At 32.6% G+C, this 25517-nt stretch overlaps 1 protein-coding gene across 1 annotated transcript in view; it reads right to left on the reverse strand.

Annotated features, from left to right (window-relative positions):
- The window catches only part of LOC127732666 (serine/threonine-protein phosphatase 6 regulatory ankyrin repeat subunit C-like), an 87573-nt gene that overhangs the window by 50607 nt on the left and 11449 nt on the right, over positions 1-25517 (reverse strand). Inside the window, exon 2 of the mRNA XM_052241833.1 lies at positions 4780-4878. Coding sequence (XP_052097793.1) covers positions 4780-4878 — 99 coding nt within the window. The remainder of the gene's footprint in view (positions 1-4779; positions 4879-25517) is intronic.

The raw sequence follows: 25517 nt of genomic DNA on the forward strand, positions 1-25517 counted from the left end.
AATAGATCATAAAATATTTCCATACACCAAATATAGTTGAACTATTGCATATAGTATTAGAAAAAAAGACCAAAACTCAAAAAACTTAACTTTGACCACTGAACCATGAAAATGAGGTCATGGTCAGATGACACCTGCCCGCTAGACATGTACACCTTACAATCATTCCATACACCAAATATAGTAGACCTATGGCATACAGTATAAGAAAAACAGGCCAAAACACAAAAACTTAACTATAACCACTGAACCATGAAAATGAGGTCAAGGTCAGATGACACCTGCCAGTTGGACATGTACACCTTACAGTCCTTCCATACACCGAATATACAAGACCTATTGCTTATAGTATCTGAGATATGGACTTGACCACCAAAACTTAACCTTGTTCACTGATCCATAAAATGAGGTCGGGGTCAAGTGAAAATTGTCTGACGGGCATGAGGACCTTGCAAGGTACGCACATACCAAATATAGTTGAACTATTGCATATAGTATTAGAAAAAAAAACCAAAACTCAAAAACTTAACTTTGACCACTGAACCATGAAAATGAGGTCAAGGTCAGATGACACCTGCCCGCTAGACATGTTCACCTTACAATCATTCCATACACCAAATAAAGTAGACCTATGGCATACAGTATAAGAAAAACAGACCAAAACACAAAAACTTAACTATAACCACTGAACCATGAAAATGAGGTCAAGGTCAGATGACACCTGCCAGTTGGACATGTACACCTTACAGTCCTTCCATACACCGAATATACAAGACCTATTGCTTATAGTATCTGAGATATGGACTTGACCACCAAAACTTAACCTTGTTCACTGATCCATAAAATGAGGTCGGGGTCAAGTGAAAACTGTCTGACGGGCATGAGGACCTTGCAAGGTACGCACATACCAAATATAGTTGAACTATTGCATATATTATTAGAAAAAAAGACCAAAACTCAAAAAACTTAACTTTGACCACTGAACCATGAAAATGAGGTCATGGTCAGATGACACCTGCCCGCTAGACATGTACACCTTACAATCATTCCATACACCAAATATAGTAGACCTATGGCATACAGTATAAGAAAAACAGGCCAAAACACAAAAACTTAACTATAACCACTGAACCATGAAAATGAGGTCAAGGTCAGATGACACCTGCCAGTTGGACATGTACACCTTACAGTCCTTCCATACACCGAATATACAAGACCTATTGCTTATAGTATCTGAGATATGGACTTGACCACCAAAACTTAACCTTGTTCACTGATCCATAAAATGAGGTCGGGGTCAAGTGAAAACTGTCTGACGGGCATGAGGACCTTGCAAGGTACGCACATACCAAATATAGTTGAACTATTGCATATAGTATTAGAAAAAAAAACCAAAACTCAAAAACTTAACTTTGACCACTGAACCATGAAAATGAGGTCAAGGTCAGATGACACCTGCCCGCTAGACATGTTCACCTTACAATCATTCCATACACCAAATAAAGTAGACCTATGGCATACAGTATAAGAAAAACAGACCAAAACACAAAAACTTAACTATAACCACTGAACCATGAAAATGAGGTCAAGGTCAGATGACACCTGCCAGTTGGACATGTACACCTTACAGTCCTTCCATACACCGAATATACAAGACCTATTGCTTATAGTATCTGAGATATGGACTTGACCACCAAAACTTAACCTTGTTCACTGATCCATAAAATGAGGTCTTGGTCAAGTGAAAACTGTCTGACGGGCATGAGGACCTTGCAAGGTACGCACATACCAAATATAGTTGAACTATTGCATATATTATTAGAAAAAAAGACCAAAACTCAAAAAACTTAACTTTGACCACTGAACCATGAAAATGAGGTCATGGTCAGATGACACCTGCCCGCTAGACATGTACACCTTACAATCATTCCATACACCAAATATAGTAGACCTATGGCATACAGTATAAGAAAAACAGGCCAAAACACAAAAACTTAACTATAACCACTGAACCATGAAAATGAGGTCAAGGTCAGATGACACCTGCCAGTTGGACATGTACACCTTACAGTCCTTCCATACACCGAATATACAAGACCTATTGCTTATAGTATCTGAGATATGGACTTGACCACCAAAACTTAACCTTGTTCACTGATCCATAAAATGAGGTCGGGGTCAAGTGAAAACTGTCTGACGGGCATGAGGACCTTGCAAGGTACGCACATACCAAATATAGTTGAACTATTGCATATAGTATTAGAAAAAAAGACCAAAACTCAAAAACTTAACTTTGACCACTGAACCATGAAAATGAGGTCAAGGTCAGATGACACCTGCCCGCTAGACATGTTCACCTAACAATCATTCCATACACCAAATAAAGTAGACCTATGACATACAGTATAAGAAAAACAGACCAAAACACAAAAACTTAACTATAACCACTGAACCATGAAAATGAGGTCAAGGTCAGATGACACCTGCCAGTTGGACATGTACACCTTACAGTCCTTCCATACACCGAATTTACAAGACCTATTGCTTATAGTATCTGAGATATGGACTTGACCACCAAAACTTAACCTTGTTCACTGATCCATGAAATGAGGTTGAGGTCAAGTGAAAACTGTCTGACGGGCATGAAGACCTTGCAAGGTACGCACATACCAAATATAGTTATCCTATTACTTATAATAAGACAGAATCTAACATTACAAAAAATCTGAACTTTTTTTTCAAGTAGTCACTGAACCATGAAAATGAGGTCAAGGACATTGGACATGTGACTGTCGGAAACTTCGTAACATGAGGCATCCATATACAAAGTATGAAGCATCCAGACCTTCCACCTTCTAAATTATAAAGCTTTTAAGAAGTTAGCTAACGCCGCCGCTGCCGCCGCCGCCGTAGCCACCGCCGCCGCCGCCGGATCACTATCCCTATGTCGAGCTTTCTGCGACAAAAGTCGCAGGCTCGACAAAAACTGTAAATTTAGCATCGATCATTATCATCCTTCCAAGGATAAAAGTTTAAAGTTTATGTCTAGAAATAATCTTTGGATATTCTATGTACATTAGTGAAGGGTGAAAACCTGTTACCATTATCTCACTGATGCATGTTACATTTATATAGACAGTTGGTTTTCTCTTTTGAATTGTTGCATGTTTTGTCATGAAGGGACAGTTAAAAGTGCTCGTATGTTCAAAACCGAGAATCAGAACAGCTTAGAACTGTATAGTTTGCTTAAAAATGACCTGATGACCTGAGACAATTTTTAAACATGACCTTGTGATCAAAGAGAGGTACTCTACTGGAGCCCATATCAGGTAATATTGGGTTGCTCTGCACTGTAGGAGTTGTATTCACCTTATTGCCAATAGGCATGAAGAACTGTTACTCTAACAAAATATGATTGAATGAAATATGACAGGATAACATGATAATCAACAGCATGTCAGTCCAATCTACTTACCAAATATGAAAGCAATCAGACCAGCAGTCTACGAGCATGAAGAGGGGTTACATTTACAATGAGAACAGACAGACAGACTGATTGAAGCAGGCCTTAACTATATATAAAAATAAGAAGATGTGGTATGATTGCCAATGATACAACTCTCCAACAGAAACCAAATGATATAGAAGTTTACAACTACAGGTCACCGTATGGCCTTCAACAATGAGCAAATATGTACTGTCTTTTACCTCTTTTAACAGAGGACAAATCTTTTATGTCAAGATAATTTGATAACTGTCAACAAAATCAATATCAAAGGAAATGGGTTCATAGCTTAAAACATATCCATTTAGCATCCTGTCCTTTATGAATATCAGTCACTCTTTTTGTTCTACAAAAATGTCTGTCTGGTCCATGTTCACAAATGTTGACTGTATGTGTAATAACAATGCCCCACAGGGTTAGACATTTGTTCTTATTTTCAAGTACTAAATACTATTGTTAGATTGCAGTACAAAATGAATACAGAATGAGATTGTTTATGCAATTCTGATAGAAATCATGTACTTAAAGTTCAGAAATACAACTTATTTATAAATTGTAAGAATTTTTAATGAGCTTTAGTAGCATAATTTTAGGATTTCACCACCAAAATCAGGAAAGTCTAAATAAAAAAAAAGGAAAAAAAGAAGGTAAATGACCTGAGAACACAGTTATTTCGTAGTGCATTTCTTTTAGACAATAAATTAAAATAAAAAAAATTGCACCTGCTCTATCTAAAAAAGATTTTTTACAGTGTAGTTTACTACCTTTGGGATAAATAATATCAAAATTATAGAAAACTCTACCAGCTCTAACTCAAAATATGGACAATTCTATGTTGATGGGGGTCTATAATTTAGTTTGACAGCTTCAGGCATACTAATTTTTTACCTTTTTTAACTGGACCAAATCACTACTTTACGTAAAAATTCATCACCCAAATTTTTTTAACATGTAATTTCATCCCCTTACTTAACATTTCATGCATAAAATATAAAGAAATAAATTTGGAAAGTGTATGAAAATATTTGCAAGTTATACACTGTCCACACTAGGGACTATATTCATAGACAACGAAAATCAAATGACGATAACTGTGTCCTCGACCCATATAGGACCAGTGAAAAGTCTGATGACCCTCTGCATTAATAAATCTAATAATGTGCTCTTCATAAGATAAAAAACCAAATATACAGTAACTAAAAGTATTCCAAAATCAGTGTTTTCCAGCAAGTTCTGGGTGTAGGATTTACAATAACAATTATCAAATATCTTACCCCTCCAGGTAAATTACAATCTGCCTTTCTGTTGAGTAATAATTTAACAATGTCATCCTTGGCAAAGGAAGCTGCATAGTGTAAACATGTTCTCCCATCCTAGAAAACAAATTGAAAGATAAGTTATTTCCTTATTTCTATTGTTTAAAATTTTAAAAGAAGAGAGAAACTAGAATCAGCTTATCTATCAATCACGCTTACAAAACTCTATCCCCACTGCAAGAAAACAACAGTAAAATATCAGATAAAGAAGGGACATAACTCTTGAAAAGTTGAGGTAAAATCAAACACCAGTCTGCAAATGTCTTTTTTTTTTTTGGTGTTATTTGGTTACTGTAACATTGGCATTTAATCTCCATTTATTCATACACAACATAACCACATTTTGTAAACATTTCTAAAATTTTGGTCCAGCAATAAGCTCAGTGTACAATCTACCAAATAACTGAAAATATTTTAATAATTAAATTATCATTTAAAATCGAATTTAAGTTTGATATTATTAATAATAGAATGAAGAGGATTTACTAATCAAATAACAGGCTTGCTTAATTAAAAAAATGAACAAATACAACACAAATATTGTTAAAATTTCTATAATTTTTTATATGAGTAATAAAACTCTGAGAACAATTGCACCTGTCAACTAAGTATGTAAATATTAAATCACAGTAATAGTGAATGTGTTTGTCATATTTTCAGATTTTGTTGACTTAATATGAAGGAAATATAAAACAGAAATAATATTATATTTTACAGTTGCAATGCTTCATGCTGCTGTTATCACTTTGACTGTGTTTTATAATGATCACAGTCTCCATATTTTGTAAATAATTCATTAACAACCTGCATTTAATCGAGATTTAGCAGTGGGATTGTAATAAGGTTATAGGACTTTAATAATTAATGTCAATGATAATAGTCACTTTGGAAATCAACAAAAGCATTTTAAATTAGCAGGAAACAATAAATATATATGAGTAATAATACCAGAAATAGAAGTTTCACAAATGATATCAATACATGCTTTTAATACTCCTACTGAATTCCTGTTTTCATATATTATTATAAATAAAAATACAGATAGTTAGGTGTGCTTAATATCTTGACTTGTGAGGATCTGTTGTGAAATGTATTCAATTTTCCAATTGTAAACGTTTCATATTTCTATAGCAACATTTCATCTGCATGCACCTTTAATGCATAGGGAGTTTATACCTCCGAGTTGATTCAATATTCAAGAGCCTGTCTTTCCTATCATGATTTACTTTACAGAGGTTGCTGCCAAAAAGGAAGCTATTGAACCAAATTGAAGTCGTCTCTCTTATTTTATAGCTACCATCGTGATTTAAATTGCTTGATCATTGTTGTCAATATCTGAGTCAACCTTACTATTAGATAACCACAGATGTGTTCTATTTATTAATAAATGGAAAATGTGTCCCCATGGACACAGATGATGCCCCCGCTTGCATACAACATTATAAAGGGACATAACTCAAAAACAATAAAAGTGACGCTACCCAAATTTGTACTAGATCTGAGTTTTGTGGTAATAAGTATTGTGTATAGGTTTCATAATGTTTGGTTGGGGCAAACTTAAGTTACAGAACGGAAACTAAAAATTTTGCAATTTTCGGTTTATAAAGGGGCATAACTCAAGAATGGTTAACGTGACCCCACCAAAATTCAACTTGAACTGTGTTTTGTGGTAATGAGCATTGTGTATAAGTTTCATAACATTTGGTTGAGGCAACTTAAGTTAGAGAACGGAAACTAAAAATTTTGTAATTTTTTCATTTATAAAGGGACATAACTCTAGAACAGTTAGAGTGACGCTATCGGAAAATTTAAACTTGATCTGTATTATGTGGTAATAAGCATTGTGTATAAGTTTCATAACATTTGGCTGAGGCAAACTTTAGTTAGAGAACGGAAACTAAGAATTTTGGAATTTTTCCATTAATAAAGGGGCATAACTCTAGAACGGTTAAAGTGACGCTACCAAAATTCAAACTTGATCTGTATTTTGTGGTAATAAGCATTTTGTATAAGTTTCATAACATTTGGTTAAGGCAAACTCAAGTTAGAGAACAGAAACCAATTTTGGGACGTACGGATGTACGTACGTACAGACGGACAAGGGTAAAACTTAATGCCCCCGCCGTAATAAAAACACAATCCAAATCCTTTCCTCATTTATGACATACCAAATTTAACCCATCACCAGATGTATTGCATTATGCCAGGAGCAACATGAAAGGTGCTACTAGAGGAGCAGCACCTAATACTAGCCTGGAGCATCGGACTTCATACCTGGTTTTTGGTAGGGTTCATTTTACCCCAATCTTAAGTTTTCTGTGTGATGTTTTTTTTTGGATAATTGATTGTGTTTTGGTCCTTTTTATTTTGGCCATGGTGTTGTCCCTCTTCTGTCATTTTTATTCCTCTCTCTCTCTCTCTCCGCCCCCCCCCCCCCCCCCCCCCCTAAATGCAATTCCAGAAAATGCTGCAAGCAAATAATGCTTTCAAACTTTAAAATGCGAATTTTTACATTTGCAAATGTTATCCCATTGCAATTTTCACAATAATAAAACTTTTTTTGTGTTTATAATTGAATATATATATATTCACAAGAGAGCAATAATCTTTACTTAAATTGCATGTGTACGTCCTAATCAATGAAATATCATATAAGCTAATATTGATTTTATTTTCCTCCAAAGTTTCCAATATATGTACTAGTATATTAACATTGATTTATTTTTTAAGTCCTTTCAGCTGCACATCTCGTATTGTTTATTTTTAATGACTAGCGAATATTAGAAGTGCACAGCTACACTCTACAAAATTTTTGAAGTTAGCAAAGATAGTTCCCCTCTGATATCAAATATCTGACTGATAGAAAACATTTACAATTTCTTCAATAAAATTTGCCAGACTGTCAGAATCAAAAGTCACATTTAGATTGACATCAACAACATTATAGAGGTATTGCACATTTCCAATAAGCATGCTGTTTTCATGACTACAAACATGTTTTTAATAATAAACTCGTCATCACTGGTCAACTCCTTTATATGTGTGTTAAATAGTGGTTAAAATTGGTTTCAGTAAGTTTAGTCCTAAAAATGATCCAATGGTCATTTTAATAAAAATTTGAAGGAAATATTTAGAAAAGCTTTAAATTAATTAGCCTAATAGTTTCATACAACATACAAATAACCTACTGTGGATTCATTTATTTTTGTGGGTACCAATTTTCGTGGATTAAGGAAAAATTGTAATTTCGTGAATATTTGATTTTGTAGTTTTACAAAATTTGCATACAAGCTTATAGAAAATTTGTTCTTCGTTGAACATTTAAGTTTGAGGTATATTAGTATACATGAAATCCATGAAAAATTGGTGTTCCACAAATAATAATGAATTGTGAAAAATGAAATACAGTAATAGATGCAACAGATAGATATAGCTCTAAACTTTTCTGTTCTCTTTGCCAGGTGAACTATAAATAATCTTTTTTTTTTTCTTTAAAAGAGTTCATTGTTAACCATCAATCGTAAGTGCAGATAACTTTAGCAAATGTTTTCTCTTCAAATATTTTTAAATACAATTCGGTTTACAACCAAACTTGTACAATTGTGACCTAATTTTCTTGCAACCTTTCAGTTCTGTTTTAATGTTATGAAAAAATGTTAAAAAAAGAAACGTTGTTGAGAAACTTGTGTAAATCAAATTTAAAGTCCCATAAATCAAATTGCTTCTCATAAACAACATTTCTTTCACTACTAAAAAATATTAAAAGTGCTAAAATTCAAACTGACCACTTGCAAGAAAATTAGTTAATACTTGTATAGGTTTGTAAAAGCATCTATATTTTTTAATATTTATTGGTTTATGTATTCCAACAAAAAATGATTACATATTGTACTCATCAAACTGATTTTGCTTAAAAAAAAAAGAAAAAAGATTAGCAGTTGCATATATCATCCAACAATCGAATCAAATCTTCATCAAATCAAAAGCAATGAAAATGTCATGTGATTTTTAAATATTCTGTCACGGAATAAAATCATGAATACCTTGTTTTTATTATCATTGGTCGAAGAATTTCTTAAACATTTGTTTATTTAATGTTTGAGGAGAGGGAGTCAAATGGGAATACATATAACTATTTATTGATAGTATTTGTAAAAGCCATTCAGTAAACATGCGAGATGTAAGGCTTTCATCTAATGTATGATTAGACCTTATACAAGGGCCAGATACTTTTATTTAATATTTCTATACAACCAAAACTCCAATTTAATTAAATAATGTTCACAAAAGTTAATTTGATTAAATCGTAACTAATGACCGTGTAATTTAATATTGAAACTAAAAAATCATGCCACTTTCTCCTATGATTACATCCCAGCAGATTTACACCTAACTACCAGTTATGATTTATTATAGAATTTCTGTCTTGTAAATAACATATTAATAAATATCATTTATCTCTTCCATACAAAAGCTTTATTAAAACTGTTTTTTATTGCCTTCAACAACTGATAATACAATTGGCCTTGGAAATGGAACTTGACAATCTTAATTAAAAGATAATTTAATCTGTTGTGCACAAAATTTGCATGGTGACATAAACAGCTGGTTATAGTATTTTGATTTGCATGGTAAATAGCAGTAACTAACCCTCATGCATTAAAACGTTTTCTGACAAATGAATTATTTCTAACAAATGTCAGTAACAAGAACATTGATTTTGTACAAAACATTTTGATGTCAATGTCTTTAATTTCAAATTCATAAATTATATGAAACCAAAAAAATCAACTTAAATATCTCAAAATATTTTGGTCTGAGAAATTTCAGTACTTGTTCTATAACTTCAGAATAAACTCATCATAGATACCAGGATTAAAATTATGCATGCTGATGCATGTTTTGTCTACAAAAGACTCATTAGTGATTCTCGAATCAAAAAATTTTGTACGGCCAATTAAAGTACTCAGTTGAATAACAGAAGTGTCTCGGAAGATGAAATGTCAAGTGTAATTTTAATTTAATGCATAATCTATTGTATATTTGAAATATAAATGTACAATACTGTCACATGAACTATGCCATACAGAAATGTCCACCTTGCAATCATTCAATACACCACATATAGTTAACCTATTGCTAAATGTGCAGTATATCTGTGCAATGGATAGTACTTAATCACAAAAACATAAAGATAACTTTTGAGCCATGATAATGAGGTCAAAGTTAGACAAACCTGCCAGACAGACATGTTCACCATACGATCATTTTATAAACCAAATAAAGTTAGCATATAGCTTATAGTACCTGAGAAAGAACTTACGATAAAAACTTAACATTGACCAATGAATCATCAAAATGAGGTCAAGGTCAAATGAACTATGAAAGACAGAAATGTATACCATGCAATCATTTCATACACCAAATTTAGTTAACCTATTGCTTGAAGTATTGGAGAAATAAATGGGGAATATGTCCATGGGACACAGATGATGCCCCCGCTTGCATATCATAATGAAGTAATAAAGGGACATAACTAAAGAAAAGTAAAAGTGATGCTACCCAAATTTGTACTTGATCTGAGTTTTGTGGTAATAAGTATTGTGTATAAGTCTCATAACATTTGGTTGTGGCTAACTTAAGTTAGAGAACGGAAACCAAAAATTCAGCAATTTTTATGTTTATAAAGGGGCATAACTCAAGAACGGTATAAGTGACGCCACCCAATTTCAAACTTGATCTGTGTTATGTGGCAATTACCATTTTGTATAAGTTTCATAACATTTGGTTGAGGCAAACTAAAGTTAGAGAACAGAAACAAGAAAGTTCAGCAATTTTTTATGTTTGGAAAGGGGCATAACTCAAGAATGGTAAAAGTGACGCCACCCAATTTCGAACATGATCTGTATTTTATGGTAATAAGCATTGTGTATAAGTTTCATAACATTTGGTTGAGACAAACTAAAGTTAGAGAACGGAAACCAACTTTGACCAATGAACAATGAAATTGAGGTCAAGGTCATTTGAAACCTGCCAGACAGACATGTACACCTTAATGTCACTACATACACCAATTATAGTTGACCTACTGCATATAGTAACCTCCTCCTTTGTTTTCAATCTACATGTTGTGTGAAATGAACATTAAAATATAAAGACATATAAAATGGGAAAATATCTTTAAACAGCTCCGTAATAGAAGATGCACAACCTCAAAAGGTTTTCAAACTTTCTGAGGAGTTCTGAAGATTTGGGTTAAAAACAAAAACTCAACTTTCTAAGCAGTTCTGAAGATCTGGGTTAAAAACAAAAACTGTTACCACAAAATTTATCAAACAATACCATAATAGTAGGTGCACAAATCCAATATACATGTGTAATCATTCTGTAAAGGAGAAGGTCGGGTAAGGGCTAGTTTTGGCCTAATATTTGAAGTAAATCTAATGAAAGATTTTTCACATTTTTTAAACACTTAAGTGTCTACTTCAGTCGATTCAATAAGTTTATGTAAAAGATTAGGACTGATTTGGTCATTAAAGAAGCTCAAATTCAAGCTTAAATATGAAAAATCTATTAAATATGAAATAAAACGTCACTTTTCAGATGGTTTTTGTCTAAATGTAAGTGGCCGCATTCGTGTTCAGTCTGATATATACATGTTATGTATTATCATCAAATACAACATATATCTAAATATTAAGACTGAACAGAAATGCGGCCACTTCCATTTTAGACAAAAACCGTCTTAAAATTAGCACAAATGCTAAAATTGTGAAGATTTCAGTAATATTGCAGGAATTTATGAAGCTAGTACCTGATGCATGTGCATTGTATTGTCAAAAACAGCCCATATTTATGGAACAGAAGCATTCTACATTCCAATAAATACCTAACAGTTTACATTTTAACAAATTTGTAAAACTGCTATATTTTGGGGCCAAAAATAGGTCTTACCGAGCCTACTCTTTTCAAGGATATTGGTTGAAATCTGTAGGAGTTGACAACACAAATTTAGAGTAGGTAGTGTTAGCGGAAACACAGATTTTTTAGGCTATATCAATATCAATGAAGACAAAATTCAGTTTAAAATATATACAAGAGTGCACACGCTGAAATGTCTCAACTTCTTTACTAACCATTGATTTTATGTTGATAGTCCTAAATACAAAGCTTTACTACAAGTAACACATAAACTTAACATGATCCAAGAACATGAGGTCAAGGTCAGATAAACCAAACGAGAAATACATGTACACCTTACAATCATTCAATAAACCAAACATAGTTGACCTATTGCTTATTGTTTCTAAGAAACAGTCTTAAACAAGAAAACTTAACATTGACCAATGAACCATGAAAATGAGGTCAAGGTCAGATGAACCATGCCAGACAGACATGTACACCTTACAATCAATTTAGGCATTAAATATAGTTGACCCATTGCTTAAAGTATCTAAAAAACAAACTTAACCATGAAAACTTAACATTGACCAATGAACCATGAAAATGAGGTCAAGCTCAGATGATACCTGCCAGACAGACATTTACATCTTACAATCCTTCCATACATCAAATATAGTTGATCTATTGCTTATAGTTGAAGAAAAACAGACCAAAACACAAAAACTTAACACTGAGAAATAAACCGTGAAAATGAGTTCAAGGTCAAATAAAACCTGTGAGACTGACATGTACATCATAAAATATTTCCATACACCATTTATAGTTGACCTATTGCATATAGTATTAGAAAAAAAGACCAAAACTCAAAAACTTAACTTTGACCACTGAACCATGAAAATGAGGTCAAGGTCAGATGACACCTACCAGTTGGACATGTACACCTTACAATCATTCCATATACCAAATATAGTAGACCTACTGCTTATAGTATCTGATATATGGACTTGACCACGAAAACTTAACCTTGTTCACTGATCTATGAAATGAGGTCGAGGTCAAATGAAAATTGTCTGACGGGCATGAGGACCTTGCAAGGTACGCACATACTAAGTTATCCTATTACTCATAATAAGAAAGAAATTAACATTACAAAAAAGGTTGACTTTTTTTTCAAGTAGTCACTGAACCATGAAAATGAGGTCAAGGACAATGGACATATGACAGACGGAAACTTCGTAACATAAGGCATATATATACAAAGTATGAAGCATCCAGGTCTTCTAGCTTCTAAAATATAAAGCTTTTAAGAAGTTAGCTAATGCCGTCGCCGGATCACTATCCCTATGTCGATCTTTCTGCAAAAAAGTTGCAGGCTCGACAAAAAACAAACTTCTGTGTGATACAGCATATACCAAATGTTCTGTTTAATACCTGATTTTATCATTTACATTTGCATACTTAAAAATTATTGAGATTTTTCCCTCCATTAACTTCATGTTGTCTAACAAAATTTTAATTTCCCAATCCCAGTCTAAAAAGGCCTGATCCATCATGATGGGTTCCTTTGGATGTGTTAATTGATTCATATCAGTGTATTTAGGGTACATAAAATTCTATGATACCAATTACTTGTATTTTGAGTAAACATTTATGATTTAACAGTAGTATCATTCTATTGTCCATACAGATCATGGTTTATTCTGAACCATTGAAAATCTTGGTTTTAGAACAAAGTTTTGAACAAAAATCTTCTGATGTGCAATATGCTTCAGAATATGAAAAACAAGAAATGATTGTAACAGGATGCTGTGACGAAGTCTCCCAAATGACGCTCCCATAATTCGTAATTCCCAGGGTCGCCTGACATTGGGCAAAGTCCAGTGAAAATTGGTTTGGTCCGGTAAAGTTATATGCATTAATGATGCCTGGGGACTAACCCTGTATATCATTCAAATCATCTTGGCATGACAAATCAGAATATATATGGTTTAGGGGTGGGGATCTCAACCATTTACAAGATACTAGAACATTGGGGGTTGGGGGGAACCCCTGGGGACTGACCCTATACATCATTCAAATGTTCGAGACATGACGAACAGGAATATATATGGTTTAGGGGTGGGGATCTCAACCATTTACAAGATACTAGAACATTGGGGGTGGGGGGAACCCCTGGGGACTGACCATATACATCATTCAAATGTTCGAGACATGACGAACAGGAATATATATGGTATAGGGGTGGGGATCTCGACCATTTACAAGATATTAGAACTTTCTCAAATGGCAGGGGGTCTGGATGACCCCTGGGGACTAACCCTGTTTATCATTCAAACCATCTTTGCATGACAAACCAGAATATATATGGTTTAGGGGTGGGGATCTTGACCACTTACAAGATAATAGAACTTTCTTAAATGGCAGGGGGTGGGGTGACCCCTGGGGACTAACCCTGTATTTCATTTGATGTGCTCTATCATGACAAACCAGAATATATATGGTTTAGGGGTGGGGATCTCGACCATTTACAAGGTATTAGACCTTTCTTAAATGGCAGGGGGTCGGGATGACCCCTGGGGACTAACCCTGTATATCATTCAAACCATCTTAGCATGACAAACCAGAATATATATGGTTTAAGGGTGGGGATCTTGACCACTTACAAGATATTAGAACTTTCTTAAATGGCAGGGGGTGGTGATGACCCCTGGGGACTAACCCTGTATTTCATTAAATGGGCTTTATCATTTAGAACATTTTCAATTAAAAACATTGTGTCTATCACAAACCGTTTTCATTATTTATAATCATTTGAAAATTTAAAAAATAATCCCATAGGGTTCTATAGTAAAACCCTCTTTTCTTTTTGCCCCTAAAAGTACCCCTTTATAAACCACATTGCACAAACAAAACCCTGATTGCACTTCTAGACATGTTAGTCTAACATATTGTAAAACCCTAAGTTAATCTGACAAGCGGTTTTGGAGAACGGGTGCGGACAAGTTCAAATTTAAAAGTGGCGGAAGCAGAAGAGGAAGAAGAAGAAGAAGAAGAACTAGAATTGCCATTGCAAGCAATAGCAGATGTCACCCTGGTCTGCCAATTGCCACTCAACAGCAGCCATTTCGAAATTTTCCATCAGTGAATGCAGATTTATGCATGACAACAGATCTATCTGTTTTTAATTCCAATGAATTTGGAGCATTTTGATATTTTTTGTATTTTTGCTGTTTCCATGGTAACGGCCGCCATTTTAAAAATTCCAAAGTCAAACTACTGCTGCATATTGTTTTCCCCATAATAATATACCATCATATTACATTTAATGTCTGTAGACCTATTTTAACACTAATGTTCTGGAATGTTCCATGAAAAATTCACCCCCCTCAAATTATGCCAAGGAGACCCCACAGTTGAAATAAAAATGTTCCATGTTGAAGTGTGCATGAGTCTCTTAATATCATAGAAGTTTCATATAAATTGGAACACATTTCTATTTTTCACATTTTTGCGGTTTCCATGGCAATGGCAGCCATTTTTTTTATTCCAAAGTCAGGTGCACAACTTCACATGGTGGTTAACATTATGGTATAGTTCCATCACAATTGGTCCATTCAATCCGAGAACTAAGCTGGACAAAAAGTGTGGGATAAGAATAATAAAAAAAAGAATCGAACAATAACAATATGTCACCCGACCTCCGTCAGGGTGACATAATAATAATAATAATAATAAGAACTGAGCAAAACCAATAAGTCTTCCCAAACTTCGTTTGGGAGACTTAAAAATCATAAAGGGTTCCGCTGAACCCTGTGTCTCACCTACGATTGCTGCTGTCAGTGTATAAGTGTAATGTTGACTTACAAAGTGAGTCCATTTATCAGTAAAGTACAGAATTAAAAAAAAACTTTTTCTTTTGATGCTATTTCTTGGTCTTGAAGATCAGTTTATGTCCAAGTTTAATAACAATCCATGAAAGTTTACAAATCTATCATGTAAAAAACAATTTAATCCCAGGCTGCCTGTAAATTTTTAGCTGTAAAAACTAAGTCCATCTATCAGAAAAATACTAAAAATGGAAAAAAAAAAATTTCAAAAGTTTGCTTCAGACATACTATTTATCATAATAAAGCTTCTGCCAAAGTTATATATAATTCTATGAAGGTTTGACAAAGTAACTGATATGTAACAAACTCTAACCCCAGACTGTATCTCCTTGTTAACTGTAGAAAAAATTAAGTCCATTTATCAGTCAAATACAGAAAAACGAAAATAAATATTTTCAAAATTTTGCTCTGGATACTGTATTTTCATTAAATTCCATAAAGGTTTCACAAGTTATTGAAGACTGAAAAACTTTGACCTCAGACTGAGCGTGAATGTTAACTGTAAAAAAACGAAATCCATTTATTAGTAAAATATGGAAAAATGAAATTAAATATTTTCAAAATTTTGCTCTGGATACTGTCTTTTGGTCATAAACAAACTTCTTTCTAAATATCATAAAATTCCATGAAGGTTTCACAAAGTTATTGATGACTGAAAAACTTTAACCTCAGACTAAATCTGAATGTTAACTGTAAAAAAACTAAGTCTATTTATCAGTAATATACGGAAAAATGAAAATAAATATTTTCAAATTTTAGCTCTGGATACTGTCTTTTGGTCATAAACAACCTTCTATCCAAATTTCATAAAATTCCCTAAAAGTTTGTCAACGTTATTGATGTCTAAAAAAACTTTAACCACAAACTGAACCTTAATGTTGACACTGTCAATGCTGAAACGGGAATCTAGGATTGCTATGTCTCACTATAGCGACATAAATGTTGCAGGTTCAACAAAAAACATGGGAAAGAATTGAAATGCAAATCTTCAACAGAATTAACAGTATTTCCAATTTCAAAGCCTTCTACGTGAGTGACTAAAAGACATTTCTTCTTAATCAATCTCTCATTAGAATGATATATTTAATTGGAAAATTTATCCTGAGAGCTTAATGTATAAGATTTCTGCTTCAGAGTACACTAAGCATTGTAAAACAATGACATAATGAAATGTGACTAATGTTCTGATCTGTTTATCTCCTATATCTATTTTACTACCATTCTATGGATAAGAAACCTATAGCTATTTACAGTGCAAAACAGTATCTAGGAAAAACAACCAATCATCCAGAACAAATAATATAGTCATTGTATCAAAATCATCTCAATTAAAGAAATATTTGTAACCATCCTACCAACTAATCAAATAATTTACTTTTTACAAGTGTCTCTGACAATGTCTGCAATGGTTGATTGTATTATCTTTTCAGCTATGATCTCAGAAATTTAATTAAACGATGTCAGAGAAAAAAAACAAGCTGAATATTAAGTTGTAAAAACCAGTGGAAAATTAATCAAAAATGATCAGACCAATGTTTTTTTCAAGTGACAGCGATAATTCACGTAAAACGTCAATATTAAACAATTTGATACCAATACTTGCGTTAGGACGGAGTGACCTTTATACAATGGTCAGCTCATCCTACATTGTCCTATCTAATTTCTATAACTCTACTACACAGAAACACGGAAATGATGTATCTAGGATTAATTTTCACAGAACAATGATTTTCAATATAGACTTATTTTACTTAAATTACTACCATTCCTGGTGTTCCATTCTTGTTGTTCCATGACAAACATTTCCAGCCAGTGGCATAGCTACTATTGAAGCAACAACACACTTGCATGCACAAACAGCAAATCAGAAAAACATTATTGAAAGAAAAACATTGCAAAAGATGAAGACAAAGAGAATGTATCCATCAAATCAAAATGCCTTCCAAACTAACCTGATATCAGCGAACATTCAAAAGAAGACATGATGAGAGATCATTATAATTTCAATAAATTCTGACAAATTTACTTACTGCAGACGATTTTCCCTTCTCTGCTAAGTAAATTTAAACTATATAAAAGAACATGTGGGAGAAGGAGGTTGATATATACTCTTGCCCAGGTGAATTAATTGGTTATGTGTATAATTACTATGTTACTACTACAGGTCAAGGTAGAGAAAAAGGACTTTGTCAAAGATTTTGATAAAATTTTGAATACAACTTAGGCTTGTTGAACTAAAACAGAATATAGCAAAATAATGCATTTATTTCTTTTATTGAACTGTTACTAAATGAATTCTATAAAAATACGTGATTATTTGAATAGAAAGAATTCTTAGATTTGTCTTAAAATCCTCAAATTTCCAATTAGAAACCCATAGGCATTGCAAGGTACACCATACCAAATATAGTTATCCTATTACTCATAAAAACAGAAAAATTAACATTACAAAAAAATCTTAACTTTTTTTTCAAGTGGTCACTGAACCATGAAAATGAAGTCAAGGACAATGAACATATGACAGACGGAAACTTCATAACATAAGGCATCTATATACAAAGTATGGAGTGCAGTCACTGAAGCAGAATGATATTTCAATGGTAACAATATACTTGGTTTTTCATTATATGCATTTTTTTTTAAATAAATACAACAGAAATTGATAAATATTTTTATTAAAATAATAGTATACCAAGTGTGATGTCCAATTTACTATGCACATTCAAAATTCCACCAATGCCCTTTTTTGTTCAGTTTTAGTGGAAAATTGTGTTCATAATATTTGCTATTATCGCATAATGGCAACTGGGTTTTTAAACCATAATTTAAAGGAGATCACACGGAAGTATTGAATTTGCCTACAGTCAGGTAGAAATTTGAATTGACAGATTTTTTAAATTATTTTGAATCATTCTTATTTTTATTGACTTTTTTATGGCAAAAAAATTTGGTTGCCTCAGTCATAGCCAAGTTTCATGGGGGTTAGAACTGTCTTATCTCACTTCAATTTTACAGAGAGAGGCGATTGATACCAAAGGGAAATTCAAACCCACAAGTCAAAAAACTAACTGACAATGCCTTAGCCAAAAAAAACATTCATCCTATTTTGACTGCTCAAAATTCAAGAGTCTATACTAAATTGAGGTGAATTATGTGGCCTTCCAATAAACGTTTCGATTCCTAACATCACTGAAGAGACATTAATTGTCGAAATCCGAATATGGTGTACAAAATATCTTTGCACCTTTGTTTGCTGTATACCATCTTTGCCGCAAGTTTATTGTTTTCTGTTTGGTATCAAATTTATAGTTAATATCCATTTATTACACCTTGTGATCCGTTTATTTGGCAATCGTCAATGGCAATCAGTAGGAATTAAGAACATTTGTTGTTCGACCTGTTAGTCAAATGCGTTTTGTTAAAATATACTTTTTCACTTTTTTGGTCTTTTGGAAAATGTTGTTTGTGCTGTATTTAGACCCCTCTAACAAGAAATTTGTTTTGCATGCACACATATAAAAATTGTGGTTTTAATCCAACGCAATCATAGGTTTGAACGTTGCTTTCAATTTAGACTTGTTTATATATATATATTAAGTGTTATATATATATGAACTAAAATGGCAATGTTGGATTGGGTAATCAACCAATAATCAATAATGTATCATCTGCCCAAAGTTTGGCAGCTATATGGCCTTCACACAATTCTTTAGAAGGTTTTTCATTTTCCAAGAAAAGATGAGAAAAGACTGCACTGGCCCTTTTCTGCCAGGTGACCTTAAAATGTTTATATGTTGGAAGATTTTTTCAAAATATTTTTCTGCAATTTCAGAAAACCTCATCAATTACAACAACAGACAAAGGAACAGCAGGATGTGCTTTTTATAACCACAATCAAAACCAGTTACACACTGCATCTAAAATGTCAAACTCTTATCCATTATGAAACACCTACATGGAAACATCTTAACAATACTGAAAAATCCATACATGGTTAAATCTGTCAAAAATCAGATATGTTACTCAAAATTTACAGTGCTTCTATATCTATTACTAAATGGACAATAACTTCCCTTTAATTAATGAAACGTGAAAAAAACATTAAAAGATAAGGATAATTTATTACCTTGTCAGAAAAATAAGTTGGTCATTACTATAACATAAAATTGATAAACAATCAACAAAAATCTATATTTTATGCATGACTGGGTTTACAGGAAAGTAAGAAAGATGTCATTTTAAATTAATGTAGGCTTGTAACAGTATAAAACTGTGATCTGTAGTGAACTTGTTTGTTTTAATTGACTATTTTGCATATTTAAACTCAAAAATATGTGGCCCGTGATATAAACTAACTGTCTCATTTCATCTTTACCAACTTTAAAAAAAATTTCTTTATGAAATTACTAACAAATCTGTTGTTTTTCTGAATATCCTCGCCAAAATTTCAAAATATCAATTTTGTACGATCTTCTTAAGAAAAATACTGAAGGGTCTTTTCAAAATTTTAAATTTCTTAAACTAATAACAAAATTGTGTTAAGAATACTCATTGGAAAAAGGAAGCGAAAAGTCATGTCTGCATACAAAAACCAAATAACTGTTAGTTTTTTCAGTTAAATCCAGATGAACTTGAAATGAAATTGTTCAATTTTTCCAATAATTTTCTAAAAAGAATGCAGGAAAAAATAACATTAAAACAGAGATTGATCATTGATATTGACAGACGAAAATTGTATGTAAATATTTCACTTGTTAAATTTGGAAGCAATGTTTGCTTGCCTGAATATTCCATTTGAAAAACATGTTTACAAAATAAAAACATTTTAAAATCCTGAACCAATATATACAAGCTTTTATATCGAACATCTCCTACCACTTATTTTTTTAAAATATCATGCAAAGTTATTAACAAGGAATGAGCTGTCAAATTGACAGCAATCTGAGTTTTCTGTATTTTGAAAGGCGCTTTCAGCCTTTTTGACCTGCCACATTCTATGCCTAGCTATTTTCCAATCTGTCATGGACCATAACTCATGAACGTCAAAAATGAAAATCGTCAATGCTATTTTCCAATCTATCAATGACCATAACTCATGAACGGCAAAAATAAACTAGAGGCTCTCAAGAGCCTGTGTCGCTCACCTGTATTTACTGATGCTTTGGAAATCATGTAAAATAAGGTTAAAATCATAATTAATAGTATTAGATATTAGATATTATAATGATATCTAAGATAATAACAAAAAACTGCAAAATTTCTGTAAAATTACTAACTCAGGGGCAGCAACCCAACAACGGGTTGTCGGATTTGTCTGAAAATTTCAGGGCAGATAAACCTAAATCTGATGAAAATTTTTGCCACCTGTCAGATTTGCTCTAAATGCTTTAGTTTCAGAGATATAAACCCAAAACTGCGTTTTACCCCTATGTTCTCTTTTTAACCAAGTCGGCCATGATGGTTGAAAGGCGGGGTCATCCGACAAATTTTTTGAACTAGATACCTTAACAATGATTATGGCCAACTATGGTTAACTTTGTCTCAGTAGTTTCAGAGAAGAAGATTTTTGTAAAAGATTACAAAAATTTACGAAAAATTGTTAAAAATTTACTATAAAGGGCAATAACTCCTAAAGGAGTCGACTGCATTTTGGTCATGACGACTTATTTGTAGATCTTACTTTGCTGAACATTATTGCTGTTTACAGTTTATCTCTATCTATAATAATATTCAAGATAATAACCAAAAACTGCAAAATTTCCTTAAAATTACCACTTCAGGGGCAGCAACCCAACAACAGGTTGTCAGATTTGTCTGAAAATTTTAGGGCAGATAGATCTTGACCTGATAATCAGTTTTACCCTATGTCAGATTTACTCTAAATGCTTTGGTTTCAGAGATATAAACCAAAATCTACATTTTACCCCTATGTTCTATTTTTAGCCATGGCGGCCATCTTGGTCATCGGACACATTTTTTAAACTAGATACCCTAATAGTGATTGTGGCCAAGTTTGGTTAAATTTGGCCCAGTGGTTTCAGAGGAGAATATTTTTGTAAAAAGCTACTGACGACAGACGACGACGACGATGACGACAACGACGGACGACGTATGACGGACGCAAAATGATGAGAAAAGCTCACTTGGCCCTTCGGGCCAGGTGAGCTAAAAATGGTCAATATCAAACTTGACCACCATTTTGTCATCAGTAACAGCACATTAAAGTTTTAAGAGTATTGGTTTAACAGTTCATAAGTAATTGCACAGAAACGACATTAAGTTCCAGTTTTCAATCTATCCAGAACCATTACTCCTGGACGGCAAAACTGAAAATCATCAATAACGAAGTGGACCTCCATTTTTTTATCAGTAACAACACAATAAAATTTTCAAAGCATTGGTCAAGTGGTTCATAAGTAATTGCACGAAAAACAACATAAGGTGCAATTTTCCAATAGATCAAGGACCATAACTCCAGCACGATAAAAGTGAAAAGCGTCAATATTGAACTTGACCTCGATTTTGTCATCAGTAACAATATATAAATTGAACAGCATTGGTTACATGCTTCATAAGTTAAAGCATGGAAATTTTTGGCAGCCGCCCTCCTGCCCTCCATGTGCCATCCGTTCTTCACCAATTCAATAACTGATTTTTTCCATTGGAAAACCATGTTTAAAATTGAAAAATATTATAGTGTTTGTAATAATGTTACTTCACTCATTTTAAAACATTATATTAATATAGAAGCTTGATAAGTATATAAAATAAAACATAATGTAATTTAAAGTTGAGATAACTTTGAAAATTTCAATTTTTTGTTCAATGTTATTTTGCTCTTTGAGTTTTTGAGTCACAAGGAATCATTTGTCTATCGAAGAACATCCTTCAAACATGTTTAATTTAATAGTGATGCCCCTGCACTCCACTCTGAAGTAACTGTATTATAACAAAGTCAATGTAGGACTTTCTTTGAGATATTATTGTGTCTGGGAGACACAAATGATGCCCCTGCAGATGCAAAGTGTTATTTTAAAATACACAAATTTGGGCATGGGAGCATATATATAGGTCTATGGTTCACTGTAGGAGGAGTTATCCGGAAATGCTATGCACCTCTTGTGCAAGTATATATGTAAGAGATAAATTTGTCCTGGTAAAATATGTCTGGGCAGACACATATTACTAGTATAAAAAGTCCATGGTTACAGAATTTACTAGTATTTTTAGTCCGATGTTAGTTATTTATGTCCCCAGACTAATTTTCCTAGGAATTCAAGTCCATGTCATTAATATTCCTAGGTAAAAACGTCCATGTCCTTTTTTTTATAGGAAAAATATTAATAAATCAAATCATTTACATTTAAACAATATTGGAAATTTAAATATTAAGTTTTAATATTGTTTAAGAGTTGTGTATTTATATTTTTAATAAAATTCATGTCCCCAGACTAATTTTCTTAGGAAATCATGTCAATGTCATTAATATTCCTAGGTAAAAATGTCCATGCCCTCTATTTCAAAAGGTAAATATAAATGTTATGTTTTAATATTGTTTAAGAGTTGTGTATCAATTTTTTTAATATAATGTTTGTCCCCAGACTAATTTTCCTAGGAAATCATGTCCATGTCATTAATATTCCTAGGTAAAAACGTCCATTCCCTTTATTTTGAAAGTTAAATTTAAATGTTATGTTTTAATATTGTTTTAGAGTTGTGTATTAATATTTTAATAAAATTTATGTCCCCAGACTAATTTTCCTAGAACATCATGTCCATGTCATTAACATGCCTAGGCTATAACGTCCGGCCATGTCCTTTTATTTTAATAGGAAAAATTAATGAAACTTTCCAATCTTAACTAAGAAAATGTTTTTTTTATTTTTACTAGAAAAACAAGTCTTAGGACAATTTTTCCTAGGAAAATAAGTGCCAGACCTATTTTACTAGCTGTGGACTTATTTTCCTAGGAAAATTTGTCCTGGGACTTAAATTCCTAGTAAAATAATGGTCATGGACTTAATTAACTAGGAAAAAAAGTCTGGTGGACAAATTTTACTACTGGACCAAATTTACTGTTACATATACTCCAAAAATGACAAAGTTCAACTATCTCCCAAAAGAGCAAATATCAATAAAATCAAAACCGTGACCACATGCACATCTTCAATACATGTATGTACAAACAGCCAGCAAAGTGAAAACTTCCTAGCATTCAAACTGTAGGAGGATTTATCTGAAATAACTATATACACATAATGGGACAGACGGACGGAAGGAAGGACGGACGACGGACAGGGGTAAAACAATATGTCCCCAACTTTCAGTTGTGTGGGCATAAAAAAAACCAAACAAACAAAAACTTCATTTTCAAATCTTCTCATTAATAATAAGAGTAGATTATTTGTCCATTTTCAAGGTCGGAGAGGATATTTCTAATAGATATTGGCTTTTTTGGTGGGAAAGGGCTAAATAGTTTTCACGGAAATGGGATCTGCTGTAGCTAATATCACCTTTTACCAAATATCAAGAACTTATTTATATACTTTAATGACTGCTGATATTGACAAGACCCTGTGTCTTCCTTACTGGTGAATTGTTTGCAGGCAAGTTTCACATCAAAACATTTGACTTATTATTTTCTATTTTTATTTTATTTACAGTAAATATGAAATATAGCCATGTTAAATTATCTATCAATTAATTAAATAACATGATGCTATAATCAAAAATAAATTGTTCATTCGTGCATTAAATACAGATAAAATACATTACATTCTGCAGAGAGACAATTTCAAATTCACAAGTCACTTGCTGAATTGGAAAAAATATCTATAAATTATCACTATCATTATCTTTGATTACAAACCTTGGTAATAGATTTTAATGAAAACAGCAGAAAAATTAGGTAGCTACAGACAAATGATGAAATTCAGGGTCATGTATTAATTTTGAGACCATTGTGTAAAACTGTGTTGTGGATTGTCTGAATTGTATTAAGCTTTATCAAAACTATTGTATGTTTATACTTTTGTCATGTTTTTTTCCCCAAACGGAAACCAAGATTGATTTCATATTGAATCAAAACAAGAATAATAACAATGATTGACATAATCTGCTACGGTAATTATGCAATAAACACTAGTGCAATATCAATTTCCGTTTATACATAGGGTAAATTTAGAAAGAAAGATTGACCTGCATATCCAAAACCTGTAACTGTCAAATGTCAAGTCATCAAGAAATACTAAACCAAGGAGACTGAAATTCTCACTTGACATTTTTACACAAAATTGATACAATGCAACAATAATATTTGTATTCAATGGAAACTGGGTCAAAATTTTGTCTTGATGATATTTTTTGCTGCAAAGAGTATTTGTCTATTCATTATAGTTTTCAAGATAAATGGCAATAAAGAGCTGTGCCATGTGCCAATGCATGATATGCCTGTTGCTTTTTCCATAACTCCTCAATGTCATATAAGAAATTTATAAAAAACTATAGGGAGGTTATTTTAATATATATAAACCAGTCACCAAAGTTTCATGAAAACTGCTCCAAGAACTTTTGAGGTATTGTCTGAAAACTGGAAAATCCCCCATTTTTAATGAATAAAACCCCATAACTCAGAAACGTAAAATCTAAAATTTATAAAACTGAAAGGGAGCTCATGTCAATAGATATAAACAATTCACAAAGTTTCATGAAAACTGCTCAAAGCATTTTTGAGGTATAGTCCGAAAACTGGAAAATCTCCCTTTTTTAATGAATAAAACCCCATAACTCGGAAATGTAAAATCAAAAAATTATAAAAAAATCCAAAGGGAGCTCACGTCAATAGATAACAAGAGTGCACACGCTGAAATGTCTCGCCTTCTTTACTAACCATTGATTTTATGTTGA

The sequence above is a fragment of the Mytilus californianus genome, unplaced genomic scaffold, assembly GCF_021869535.1.
Source record: "Mytilus californianus isolate M0D057914Y unplaced genomic scaffold, xbMytCali1.0.p SCAF_1, whole genome shotgun sequence".
NCBI lineage: Eukaryota > Metazoa > Mollusca > Bivalvia > Mytilida > Mytilidae > Mytilus > Mytilus californianus.